General features: G+C 36.8%; 1 protein-coding gene across 2 annotated transcripts in view; it reads right to left on the bottom strand.

The window, feature by feature from the left end:
- cep85l (centrosomal protein 85L) overlaps positions 1-13,088 on the bottom strand; it is a 70,890-nt gene extending 57,802 nt beyond the window's left edge. Inside the window, exons 1-2 of one of the 2 annotated variants that reach the window (XM_079887223.1) lie at positions 13,011-13,088; positions 3,603-3,761 (exon numbers count right to left, since the gene is read on the bottom strand). In XM_079887223.1, coding sequence (XP_079743349.1) covers positions 3,603-3,761; positions 13,011-13,026 — 175 coding nt within the window. In that variant the 5' untranslated portion in view covers positions 13,027-13,088. Of the gene's footprint in view, positions 1-3,602; positions 3,762-7,447; positions 7,807-13,010 lie in introns of those variants that run through there. The other variant, XM_079887222.1, reaches the window with a different exon arrangement.
- Positions 13,089-15,041: the final 1,953 nt, after the last annotated feature.

The raw sequence follows: 15,041 nt of genomic DNA, 5'->3' as shown, positions 1-15,041 counted from the left end.
GAGACAGTAGCTATTAAATTACAGAGTGCTGCTATATGTCCATTACGGCTGAATTTTCCAGACTGTTTCAGTGTTTTATAGAGTGAAAATGTAATACGCCAATTGCACGTTGAAAACAAGATATAGTGGTTTTGGAGAGGCTTCCAGAATATTTTATCCCTTTTTCATGTAGATTACAGACAATCAGTCTGCATTAGAATTCTAAATGAAGGAAAGATTTGGGAGAGAGGGACTTCAGGCCAGCATAAAACCATCCTTGAGCACAGCACAACATGGCGAGATTTAAACAAAGTGAATCCCAAATCCATCCCAGCTTAATATTTAGGATGATTCCCCAAAAAATTAGTAAACACGTTGTTCTTTTTGTTTGAGCATCCTGACAAGACCAACACACCAACTTTGAGTCGACACCGTCAATGGCAGATGTTAGTGTTTAGAAAACCTATATGAGAACCATTATTTTTGCAATAGTATATCCATTCGTTAAATTATATCCATCTGCTTAATATAATTATAATTATTGAAAACATTAAAGTAGCCAAAGTATTAAAAAAAAAAACACGCCACAGAAACTTCAATATTGACAATGACAAGCATTAATATTCAGCTTTAACATTGAAGTTCTACATGGATTTAATCATCATGTCTAGCAGTGCAGGGGAGGCCATAGTTATTTTCTCTACCATGTGGTGATATCACGGCTCTCATCCTACACAGTGATTATTACAGATGTTTCCATGGCAGATCTGCCCTACTTCTGGAGCCAACTCATACTGGCTGCGTGCATCTAAATCGGCACCGAGACAAAGCCCTGAGATCATTCTTGACTGAAACAAGCGTGTTTGGACTCTTGCACCAGTACCACTTGGGGCATTTAAATTAAGTCACAAGTTTTCGCAAAAGCCAAAATTCACAACCCAACAGAACAGAACAGAATGTATGAACAGCCAGTGACTCTGTGCTTGACCTTGATTTGAGCCCTGAGCGGAGGGATTTTTAATGCACTAATGATAAAGAGATCAATTTAAGCAGGGAGTTGTGATCAATACGAGCATGGCCACGGTCAGCCTGACGGCAGGACGGCCCGTCTTTCTGGGGCACTGAGCCAGGCAACTGTCAGCTCCCTTTAGACAGCAGTGGGACAGGAAGTACCGTGAGATAATAACCAACACGGCCATTGCATGGAAATATAGGGCAGGATGGTACGTCTCCAGCTGGGAGCTCACACTGAAAAAGACATGATATACCATTGGATAAATACATCATAGCCCTAGGCATCAATTATGATGACAAATCAGGGCAGAATAAAACCCACAGATTTACATTGAGTGAGGGAGCACAAAATGTATCCAGCGATCACAAAATCATAGAGACTTGGGGGTGGGCTGCTCTGACCACCTAGCAACACCCTAGCAACCACCCAGAACACCCTAAAGGCCTATTCACACCAAGGACGAAAGGAATAAAGATATAGCCTAGTTCTAACAATTGTTCTCAATATTAGAGTTAACACTTCACACAACAGCTATAACGATATTGGCACAGAGAAACTACATCGTTGGAATCACTTTCAGAATGATTTTATCCAGCTGATGAACAATAAAATCATTGACAGCCAATCAGAATTCAGCCTAATGTAACGACCTTTTGCATTTAAAGTGACAGACAATCACGTGCTTTGCTTAGAATAAACAACGATATCGTTTGCTGCTGTGGATGCTAATATAGTTATCTTTATAGTTAGCAACCATATAGAACACCCTACAACTGCATCTGAACTTGTAAAAAACGTAGTGCTATTCTAGTATTATTTATATATCATTATTATTGTTTAATATATAACATTATCTATACATTGTGTGTTGTAATTGAACCCATCACCTTGGCACTGCTAGCATTATGCTCTACCAGATGAGACACAGGAACTCTACTGACATTGAGAGTCTGGATACGGACCACCAACATCTAGTAAATAATGCTCATTAGTGCCACTAAATTTAAGTGCCATTCAATTTGTATTTGTAAATGTATTGCATGGGTTTCTTTTAAACTTAATTGTAAAAAAACTGCCTTCCACTGAAATCCCCTGCATAATGCATGAAGAGTAAAGTGCTACTTTTTTTTGACTGAGCTGCCTTGTGGGTGATTATAGCTGCTAAGTTGTAGGTAGTTATTTACACTAAAATATGTATGACCATATCGGAAATCCCATGGAAGAAAAAAGACGAAGCGCATCTGCCGTAAGTCGTGACTGTTTTGACAATCACTATTGTAACTAAAACCTTTTCCCTACATTTACCAAATTAATAACCTGCAAATTTTATATTAGATGATAAAATTGTGGCTAAAATATTTCAATGCTTTACCTATACTAAGACTAGTATAACATTAAGAATAATTTCAACTGGAGAATAACAAGTGAGAAATCCAAGTCAACTTAATTTCTACTCACATTTCTCTTTGCAAAGATAAAATCACTAAATACATGCCAAAAAGGCCTCTTCATTTACTTGCACAAGCAGACATTACCATCCAAAAGTTTGCGATCAGTAAGATTTTAAAGAGATTAATATATTCAGCAAGGATGCATTCAATTAATCAAAAGTGACAGTAATAACTTTTACATTGCTATAAAACATTACTATTTTCAATTTTAAATAATTGCTGTTCTTTTAAACTTTATATTCATCAAAGAATGTTTAAATGTTTCAACAAATTAGCATATTGAAATGATTTCTGAAGGATCAAGACTGGATAAATGGCTGCTGAAAATTCAGCTTTGCCATTTTTATTTTAACATACATTTAAAAGAATAAACAAAAAACATGAGATATATATTTGACCAAACAAATTCAGCCTTGTTGAGCATAAGAGACTTCTTTCAAAAACATTTAAAAAATCTTAACGACTGACAGAGTATAATTGTTCTCACCTCTTTTTTTCTGCTTTTAAATTATTCCAATGCAGGCATCCTTAACAGGCACTAAACTCTTGGTCTAGATTCAAATTGTATGTTGTTGGCCATATAATTCCTATGTTGTCTAAAAAAAGTTTGGCTCAATGTGAAGGATCAGCTTGAGGCACCAATAAACATACATGTGATTTGGAGTGTTTGGATGCAAACAGTCATTTGGCAAAAGAGAAAACTCTACTATTTCACATTACTCATCATCTTATAATCTCTACCCGTAAGTCACTGCACACATTGGCCTACATACATTTAAGAGACATTGAAGCATGACCCATTTCTAGAGGCTTTTACAAAACGTTGCTCGCTCAGGATAACTTCTTAAAAATCAAAGTGGCAGACAAAAACCAGCCTTAGTTTGCCCTCACTTAAGCATTAAAATCTCTGTATTTGTTGGTCATGGCAAACCTGGAGCTGATGTTCAAAGATCCTAAGTTTCTGTCTGACTAAAGCGATGCATAAGGACATGGGTCATGATTTCGGGCTGATTTTGTAATGAGCTTGCTAGAAAAAGTCTGACTGCAAAAACAGCCGATCAATAATACGTTTCACACCTCACAAAACAGATTAAGGCTAGTCAACCAAGCCAGCCATGGTTAGTTCGAAAGTAAGCTGTGCCATATATATTTCGTACCTTCTACGCTGTCAGAACACGAGGTTCCAATGCCGGTATCGCCACTGTCCGAGGCAGCGCTGTGACGTCGCCCGCGGCTGCTAATGCCAGTGGCGGAAGAGGAAGCTTGCCATGCTGAGTCGCAGCCTGGGACCCATCCAGGAGAGGACGTGCTCGAACCTAGGAAACAAACACAACAGGGTTACCATGGAAGAGGAGGAGACAAACAGAGGGATGTCATGTCCAACAAACACATGATTTCAAACTGTTCCACCATTTAACTGTCTATTCACAATGAAAGACTTATAGTTAAGTCAAGTGAGCATTCAATAACGACAAGGAAGTGCAATTCTCAGATCGCCATTACAAACACCATTACTTCAGTGAAAATGAGCTAAATGTGATCATGGATAGGGTTAGGAGTAGGGCTGCACAATTTTGGAAAACACTGACATTGTTTATTTATTTATTTATTTATTTGTTGTTTATTTGAATAGGGACAGATACAAAATAAACATAGATTATTACATAAAGAACAATCTGATGCATGTATCACAGTGTTTATAGCCATGGCTAATTCGCAACACCTGTCCCTAGAAGAGCTTTTAACAGTCAAGATAATGAGTTTGCGATCTTTTGTTTTCCTGCGAGATATATATTGCGATATGAAAACAGTTTCACCATATGAATAGCTCTATTTGGAAAGAATGAATCATTCTAGAATGATTGGAGTGATTTTGTAGCCTGTAGGGGAGTGAATCTGCATAGAATAAACAAATTACATCATAAATACAATAGGGCAAAACATACAAATTAAGTGCTTTAGCCTATATTTTTAGCTAAGTCTAACAGTAGGTACAGAAATTGATTAATCAAATGCAAAATAACACTGCATAATCTTCACTGTATAAATTAAATATAGCCTAATTAATCTTTGTTAAAGCTACAAAAATTATTTTCTCTTTGTATTTTGTTCTTCAGCAGCGGGTATATTAGGCTGCTTTACCTTAAGAGCTAGGCTAATGCACAGATCCAATATAATGATACGCATCTGTTTTCTTTCTTCACGTAAGCCATAAACCACTGTGTTTACGAGGATACTTGCCGAGACGGGCAGTTTGACATAATTTTGGGTGTATGTGTCTGTTCAAGCAAAGAGAACGGAATTCGGTGTTCGCGTGCTGACTGTGACTGTGTGCGCACAGAAAACAGCGCAAGAGTTCCGAATTGGGTTCTCTTTCCTTAAAACATGCATCTACTTGCATTAAAATTATTTTAAATTGCTTGAAATGTTTAAACTGACCCTCCATCTTGACTCTATGATGGTTAAACTTTGCAGTTAATCCGAGAATCATGTGCGTTTCGTGTGCCTGGTCCGAACGGATCACATATCAACTATGATCCCTATACCTGACATCACACATCCTGCGTTTTTTGACTATCATAGATGTGCACATCACGAAATCAATGCTAAAACGATTCAATGTGCAGCCCTAGTTAGGAATAAAGAACCAGTGCTCATTTAGAATCAGTTCTATTTACTCAAAAATGTAGCAAAAAGAATCGCTAAGACACAGAACAGTTTTTTTGTCTTAAAATTATTAATTCTATTAGAAATATAGTTTTGTTAATTTGATATGTACACTATCACTCAAAAGTTTGGTGTCAGTAGCCTAAGTTTTCTTTTAATAAATTAATACTTTTATTCAGCAAGGACACATTAAATTGATCAAAAGTGACAGTAAATACAAATAAATGCTGTTTTTTTTTAACTTTCTACTCATTAAAGAATCCTGAATTTTTTTTTATAACAGTTACAACAAAAATATGAATCTGTTTTCTTACTAGCAAATCAGCATATTAGAATGATTTCTGAAGGATCATGTAACATTGAAGACTGGAGTAATGATGCTGGAGATTCAGCTTTGACATCACAGGAATAAATTACATTTTAAAATATATTCAAATAGAAAACAGTTCTTTTAAATTTTAATAATATTTCACAATATTAGAGTTTTACCACCTTTTTTTGCAAAATAAATGCAGCGATGGTGAGCATAAAATACTTCTAAAAATAAAATAAAAAACTTAAAATCTTACCGACCCCAAACTTTTGAACAGTTTTTATCTGGGCCAAAAGTACTAAACCACTAAAACAAGGTGAAGTTCAGTGAACCAAATGGTCAGTCTTGCGCTAGAGGACTTGTCCCCAATATCTGCTAGCCTAATCTATTCTGAAGTGTAGGCTAATCCGTTTAGACACCACCATTTAGGCTGTCCTCCGTAACGCCTGCCAGGAAAAAAAATGGAATATGAAATCTCTTTTGCCAACATCTCTGAACAAACATGCTGATTTGCTTCCAGAGAGAACAAAAATGACTGATTCATAGTACAAAGTTTGGATGAAATATTATTATGGAGTAGATTACTACATTATTAAAAACTAAAGAAAAAACACAACACCATCCTTTTCATTACAGGTAGGCCTACTATCAGCAAAATCAACAACTCCTGACACATGCAGTTTTATTGTGCCATACATCTTAGAAAAATCACAAACTTGGAGCAATTTTCCTGATATGGCAGCTAAGAAAGAAAAACAAAACATACTTCAGATGCTTTATGAATCTTAAACCTACAAGAGTTCAAGACCAACAGGAGGCCAAGACCCAGCTGAAATCACCAGAATCAAAAATAGGTCTCCATAATTCCTGGGTGGAAAAACCTCAAGTTCATACCGGTTCATATGAAAGTGATCCACATTAGCCATCTGACTGAGTATCAGATGAGTAAATATCCCGGGTAAACATAGGGCTTGTTGTTGACGGGGCACCAGCCGTTCTTCAAGACCACCAACAGTTATGCAACATGATATGAATTATTAAACATACTGGCAGAGAGACTAGTTAGAATTTGTTGCATCACTATTCAACATTTAGACAACTTTAAACACACAAAGTGTAAAAGCACAAACTACTAAATAGCCTAACACTGAATGTGTATTTTACTTTCACTACTGAGCAATTTGCATAAGACACATGAAAGCAATTTCAATATTTGTAGTAAAGTAAATGAATGCAATAATTTAAAACATTGAGAGTTTATAACAGTAAAAAATAAAAATCTGTTTTATTTACATCTAACATTAATAGGAGCTACAAGCATAAAACTATGTAAAATGTAATACTTTAGAATAACAACAAAATAAATGATTAGATAGTGTTTTATATAAATTATAAATTATTTTTATTTTAAGGAAAAACATGTCTTCACAACATTTCACTATTAACTAACTTTTAACTATGACTTTTGCCTCAGAACACTCCTAATTACTGCTTATTAGTAAGGTAGGCTAGTTGTTTAGTTTAGATATTGGGTAGGATTAAAGGGATGTAGAATACGGTCATGTAGAATAAGGCATTAATATGTGCTTTATAAGTACTAGCCTAATAAACAGCCAATATACTAGTAATATGCATGCTAACACACAACTAGTTAATAGTGAGAATTGGACCCTAAACTAAAGTGTTACCATATATATAGCCTAGCCTATATATACACACAAGCTAAAAAAAATAGGACCTATGTGTGCCACGGCACTGCATATATTAGAGACCCCTCTGTTAGGGAACCTTGTGAGTCCATATCTGTCCCTTGACCCAAACAAAGACCGCCTGAAGGTGACACGAGTGATGGTCAACATCACAACGCTCATAACGGAACATCACTAGCTAATACATCCCAGCCTGAGCGCGCGGAACAACAATACACGAGCCGTTACACGCGCCAGTCTGAAGATCAAACATGGCTGTTCTTATTAACATAATATCTGGCTTAGTGTCATTACACAAGCGGTAGGCTCTTACCTATCTTATAAGTGTCGAATCCGTCCTCAAAATCGTTTCTGGCCCACATTGCGTTCGGTTTCACACCGATAGATCCAACAACGAGCCGTGACAAAATGCGCGAGCCCACCAAGAACAGGAGGGAGGGAGGAGGTATTTAAGTGAAACCGCATTCCATAGTCCCGAAAGACTGGAAGAACCTGGCTACGTATATAATCTAAAATCAACGCGTTTATATGTCGCTACAATAGTTCTGAAAGGGTATGCGTATGTCGCAGATTTGAGCCGTAGTTCAGTCATAAACTGGCATTCTCTTTCTGACTCGCTGGCAGCTGCATCGCGAGGATGTGATCTCACTGGCTCAGCTCCTCCAGAGACCCGCGCGCGCACAAACGCAATCACAGTTCCAGCGACACTGGCTCCTCCCACCGCATACAGAGAAGTGAAGAAAGAGCCCGGGGCTAGTTGTCACACACAGGTCTTAACCCTTAAAATGAGCATGGATGTCTCTGAAGGAAGTCTGAAAATTAATTAATTGCTATTTTATCCACACGACACAACTCATAAAACATAAAAAAATGTATTTTTCTTTTATTTTACACTAAATGGCCATCCTGGGAAAAACAAACTGCAGTTGAAAATAAAAGCAATATTTTGAGATAAATAAAAGCAAAAGGAAACGCATTTGTGTCAAAGAAAATTATTTGTGGCATGTGCTTCTTAGAAGATTTTTTTAAAGCATTATTTCAAAACCATTTTTTTTATAAAAAAAAAAAAAAAAAAAAGAGTTACAACTTATTTGAAGGTGTCGGTGTTAATTATACATATGTACTGAGTAATAATAATTAACTAGGCTACATGCACTTACTATGAGTAAGGGTTAGGTTAGTTGCATAATTTATAGTTATTATGTAACATGTAACAAGGACACTGTAAAACAGAATTTTACCACAAGAAACTCTCTTTCTCCACAGGGAAATTAGTTACGTGTTTTAAAATGTTATATAATAACTAACTATATATATATATATATATATATATATATATATATATATATATATATATATATATATATATATAAAATAACTTTATTTATTTATTTGTTGCAGTTTCCTGAATTGTTTCAATTGTTTTAGGCCTACTGTTTAAATTTTACTTAAAATTTCACAAAAGGCTTTTAATGGCAGCTTTTTAAGACTTTAGGTATGTGTCTGTGGTAAACTGACTTAAAAAGAAATATAGTACCGGAGTAAACAGAGACAACAAGCCGCTCTCCAATGAATGGGGATGATATAAATGTAAGCATATACAATACTAATGTTATTTCAAAAGTATTTTTTCATAAATTAATACTCTTAATTAAAACAGATCTCTTAAGTATTAAGTATTTTTTTTATATAGTAAAGTGCTCTCTGTATACTGGTGTTTTGTTAGGCAGGTCTTGAGTGGATAAAATGAATTGTGGTTTAAATCAACAAATACACTCAGTCTAATTTTGATAGCACATTCTTTCACAGGAAAACACAGCAGGCCTATTTATATTTAAGGGTGTTTGAGGCTGTTTCCACTCCACACCTGTTTGACAGACTAGGGTAATTGTCCAAGCTGCCCAAATGGGGCATTCCTTTCTTAACATTCCTTTGTAGCCTTCATGTCTATTTGTCTCATTACACCGAGAACTTCAGTTTACAAGAGTCTCTTGCACAATATACAAATGTACAAAACATAAGGACTGATGATAATTTTTCACAACATCTGTGTTGCATAACACATGGCATAACATCTACAATTATCGGGACGATTACTGCGGAAACAACTGCAATATTTACGTCACAGTACCTCAACACCATAACATGCAATAACTATAATTTGAGAGAAAGTAAAAAAAAATTACACATAACATTTCTTCACAACATATCAAACTGCACACGACAGACTGGGAAGCCAGTCGTCTGCCTGATTGGGTCTCAGCAGATAGAAAACTTGAGGCGAGAAGAAACCAGACTGTATAATAACTGTATTATGCTGGTTCAATTGCCCATAATCTCACAATTAACATGCATTCAACTGCAATTACCCCATTCTGACAAGACTAACAATTCTAATAGGTTTCAAATACAACAAATTATAGCTTGACTGACCCGCCCTAAAAAAAAAAAAAAGTCAAAAATAATATTTCTTTTAGGTGCAAATCATTGTTTTATACGTTTTTATTATATCAATATAATGTATAATAAGCCTGTGATAATAGATAATATATAAAAGATAAACCGATAAAGCTCAAATGAATTTCAGAAAGCTTTGTCCAAACATACAAGCACAATGCGGTTGCATAATCTCCTGTTCTCAGGGTCTATTCATCAGATTTATTATGCAGTTCCATGTCGCTAATTTGACAAAGCAGTTCTGTCAGCACAGAAAAGAGCCGGACCTGACCTGCACTTCATATAAAATTGATGTAATGTTTCTCAAAGGAATAGTTCACCTCAAAAAGACAATGTATTTATTTATTTACCCACCCTCTCTTTATTTTGTGGAGGACAAAATTCTGAAGAATTGTGCCGGTTACTCCTTTCCATGCAATTACAATGAATGGGAACTGTAGCTTCTAAGAGTCTATAAATACAATAAAATAAATAAATAAATAAATTAACTTTGTGATTGAAAAAGTCAAATTCTGATAATCTTCCACTCTAGTTCAGAGAGTCATAACCAAATCAGTCTGATTCATGAACAAATCATTCAGACTAGCTTTGTGAACTGAATCAACCAATTCATTGAAAAGGGCCAACTCAACTCACTTTTTCGAAGCTTGAAAGCTTAAGGCCTTATTCATTGCATCTGTATGGAAAACAAAAAACAGTAGTATTCCTCCAAAGAAAGAAAGTTTAAAAAAAAAAGCCTCTGCTACATGTTGAGTCTTGCTAGACGGCCACCTGTGTGTATGGAAACGGTATTGAGGAAGTGAACAAAGACACCGAGCAGACATTCCTGCAGACTATACAGAGCCGTGGTACTGGATGACACTGAGGCCTGTCTCCAAAACAACTGAAGCTCTGAGCCACAGTTCTGGCCCACTCACTCCACACACACAGAGCAGCTACACTTCACAACACAAAGAGCGCTCACACTCCACTGAACAGCTGAGGTCTGTTATACTCCCAACATGCAGTGAACATATCTCTGCTAAGGCAAGCATCGCTTTACAATTGCTCATTAAACTTCAGCGCATGAATGAGAAGTGCAACTTACTGAGAAGAGATGTGCTATTATTTACCCAAGTGATCTAACTCATGATTTTTGCTTGCGGTGGATAGAAAAATGGGTTGGATTGGATCAAAGGCACGACCTGAGCATTCTAGAGACCAAATATCATCCGAGACTCTTTTTACTTTGGCCAGTAAGTAATCTGGCAACCACATAACAACACACTAACATACTCAAAACACCACACTTTAGCAACCACCTATCAACACCCTGACAACCACCTAGAAAAACCTAGAATTGTGGGATCATTGCAACCAGTGTAACCACACATAACACCTCAGCATCCGCATAGCAACGCAATGACAACGCCAAGAAAACACTTGCATTGTGAGCTCGTATAACATTGGCCATTACTCAAACACCTTAGAAGAACTTAGCAAACACATATCAATGGCCTATAGCATTAGAAAAATCAAGATCTTTACGTAACCAGAATGCAACCAGCCAGAACATCCTAGCAACCACATAGCAACACATCAACATACTCAGAAGCAGTGTTGTGGGCAATGCATTACAAGTAACACGAGTACTCAGATTACCTTTTTCAAGTAACTAGTAAAGTAATGCATCACTTTTAAATTTACAATAAAATATCTCAGTTACTTTTTCAAATAAGTAACGCAAGTTACTTTGTTTTGCCATTTATTGACAGACAGCTCTCCTGTCCCTCATGTTGAGAGAAATCATGAGTAAGTGCAGAGAAATCGTGAGTTGTGTGCGTTGTGTGAACATGATGCTTATTGTAGTTCTAGACTTTTATGGAAGGGCCCTTCGTGAAGGGGTCCATTTGTTCCCTTTAGTTTGGAACACCCCTACAAATGGAAGAAACCCCTTTCTGAAGAGCCATTCAAGGGTGCAAAAATGTCGTCTGAAATTTGCCCATAGTGTTGAACTTTCTTCACATGTCCTATTCTTCTGAGATCCAGAATGGCAGCACAGCTAAGAGGTTTTTTAGAGCTTCGCCCTCTACTGTACAGGTGTGAATTTGCATTTCTTTCAGTCTGAGGCTTATTAATTTCACTTTTGTGTGAAAGAGCCTTTACATTTACCAAAAAATTGAATTTTGTGTTTTTTGTTATTTATTTATCAAAAAACAAGCAAGCAAGGCCATCCCACATAAAAAGTAGCCTAATGCAAAAGTAATGTAACGGATTACTTTCCACAAAAAGTTACTTTCCACGTGATTAGTTACTTTATTAGGGAGTAAAACAATATTGTAATGCATTACAATACAACACATAGCAACACCTTAGCGATCACTCACAACAGTGACTTTTGCAAGGGAATGCACAATTAACATTTATTCAGAAATTGCCAAAAAAAAAATAAAAAAAAAATATATATATATTATTTTGTAGATAAGCGGTACATTTTAGAAGCATTTGTGGAAAATATACTGCATGTGAAACAAAACAATATTACAGAATCATTTGCCACCGATTAAAATCAACACTGGCACAGAGTGAGATAACATTTCTACTATATTTTCCATAAACACCAGCCTCATTTATCTAACCAGCGATCGTGTTTTTACAGAAAAAAGGTCTTTGACCCTCTTGGAGATGAATGAACCCTGTTGCTACCCGACCCAAACAACACATTTCCTCTCAGGGGACTGAGAGACCTGTACACCGTGCCACCAATGTTCACAACTTCACTCCTGTGTTTAGCCACCAGATCGGGGGCTGGTTTGGGAAAGAACCACCACATGAATAATTCCCTGAGGTTTGGAGCGTGTGGGACGTACAAACCAGGGCATCAAGAATCAGTATTTTTGTGAATTTTATCGAACTAGTGCAGACTGCACCCAACCCAACCCCCACTTCCTGTCTCGCTGCCAGGAAACCAGAGGCTGCATTATAACACAGTGGACCTGCACACGCATATACTATCCATTATAACATTACCAGCCTGCAGCCAAGCCAAAGTACTAGCCAATTTTTAATATAAAATATATTATACTTAAAATATATAAGCTTGACTTCCTGCTTAAAATACCTGGACGCTGTTAACAAAAGTCTTTGCTTCTTAAAAATACACAAATGAATCGCAAATGAATATAAAATAAGGATCAATCACATTCAGTATAACATGATTCTTGCATTCTCATTCTTATGACATGATCTTTATCTCCAAAAGCAAAGCATGAAAGGTCAACAGCATTCATTAATAAGAGTCTCAAAGCCCATTTTCAAATTTAAATCAGTTCAAGTGTCGACATAAATAGCAATGCCCCATATTACTCGGCCTGGAAAGGAGAAAATTACAAGCAGTTCCAATAAAAAGAAAAATATAGTTGTACAAATGCAAAACTTACAGTTGTTGGTCGACATGGGAAATGCACATTATGCAGAAGTAGCGGGAGGAAGTGGTGTTTGCTAAGCATACGTTACCTCGTGGAGAACCACAGCCAATGAGAACACGTGAAACATCACAGACTCTTTTGAATAGGTGTGACAAAAGGTCTTGCTTTCAAGTGTCACTAAAATTCACAGTTATTTGGATCTTGGGTTTTGATGCTTCCACACATGAATTGTGGTAAAACAAAAATAAAACATTGGCAAAAGAGTCTTTGTTGGATGCCCATTAGCTCCTGTTTGAACTGCAAAGGTCAGGACTTCTGACTTTGTAGCTTTCCAGAGCCACAGTAGTGGGACTCTTGTTAAACACATCACAGCAGGAGACGTCCGGTCTCAACAGTCATGCTAGACAGCATAGTCAAAGATCAATACCAGTCTAGGTCAGAGGGACCTTTATGAAGTGTTTGTGGAACAACAGCAGACTTCGATTTGCTTGAATCGCCACTCAGCTCTTGGCAACCAACAGCAGTTCATAGTGACTACATATGACAAGCTCGAAAAAGTTTTTATGGACTAATTTTATGAGCTTGAGAGTCCGTGGTCTTTGAAGGTTTGGGGGAAAATAACTGCATACAGGTTTGGAACAACATAACTAATAACAGAACTTTCATCTGTGAATATTTCCTTTAACGCTGTTGAGACACCCAGAAGGATGTTGCACATTTCACAAACTTTCTAACATGTGTGAGTCACTGTTTCTTGATCAGCAATTTTCTTTCCAGTAAACAGGCGATGGCTGACCGTACAGAGGATGTGTTGCCCAACTTTACACACATTTAATGTGCCACATGCATGCCTGTCACGTCAAAAGCATACTATTTATCAGAAAAATAGTGCAAACTAGCTTTTTCTAAAGCAGAATAGAGCTTGCTCTTTAACACATGCATAATCCTGCCATTCCCAGTAGTGATTGATGTTTTTTCCCCTGCAGCGTTCCAGGTGAAGAGCTGCACAAACAACATTCATATTACACCTCTGGGTTTATGCAATCTAGCTACACCCCAACTGTCAGAGCAACACGTTTAGTTCTGTCCCGTTCATGTGATCATGTATGCAACTGAAGTAGATCATAACACCTTGAGGCATAGGATTACCTGTCCCAAATAACTTGCAGCATAAATGACTTACCATAAAAGAAGAGTGTTCAGACCGGGCCTAAAAGTAAAATGCCGGGTCCTGCCAAACAAAACTCTCTGCAGACTGGAACAGAATCTGGTTTAAAGAAAGATGCTCAGATGTTCACTTAAGACACCAAACCCATTCAGACATGTGTTTTTGACATGAGCCAACACATCCAAGGCTTTCAAAACTGTCAAAATAACCTGACGGAAATTGAAAGCTTCAAGTCTTCTTACCTGAAGAGCAAAAGGCTTTTAGCTAATCTTTTCATTTACAATCTTAATTTTTTTGAAAATTTGTAAGGAGTAGCCTATGAAAACGAGTCCCACTCAGGGCGGTTAGGACCGGTAACATATATACACTGACAAAAACCTTTTAAAAAAACATAAAAAATGTGTAGGGACAATGTAAACTTGCATGTAACTATTTAAACTGTATATATCTGTCATTCTATCTATCTATTAAACAGGTCAGACTAAAATGACATATATTTTGCGCTAAAATGCATTAAAAAATGACAAAGTCCCAAAATGAAATCCTCTAAGACATTGTAAGATGCCAGAGGAATGATGTAATGGTGAGTTTGGGGGCTTTGGGTATCTGTGGTGGCACATTCAGAGACATTAAATCAATAATGCTTCATTATTGATAAGGCCAGTGATCCATCTGCAGGAAGTTTAGGATCCATTAACGTCTCATCTTACCTTCAGCCTCTCTGGACCGCAGCTCTGAAAGGAACACTGAAGCTGTACAGACCTTGACCCTCTCCAACAGAAGGTTAGACTTCACTAGTAACTCAGCCAGTCAATGGAAATGATCTCATAACTGGTTCAAAAAACAAAACAGAAGCTTATTAAGGTCACATATTA

This window comes from Squalius cephalus, assembly GCF_949319135.1.
Source record: "Squalius cephalus genome assembly, chromosome: 12".
Lineage (NCBI taxonomy): Eukaryota > Metazoa > Chordata > Actinopteri > Cypriniformes > Leuciscidae > Squalius > Squalius cephalus.
The sequence above is the reverse complement of the archived record's forward strand: the minus strand, read 5'-3'. Positions and strand labels throughout refer to the sequence as shown.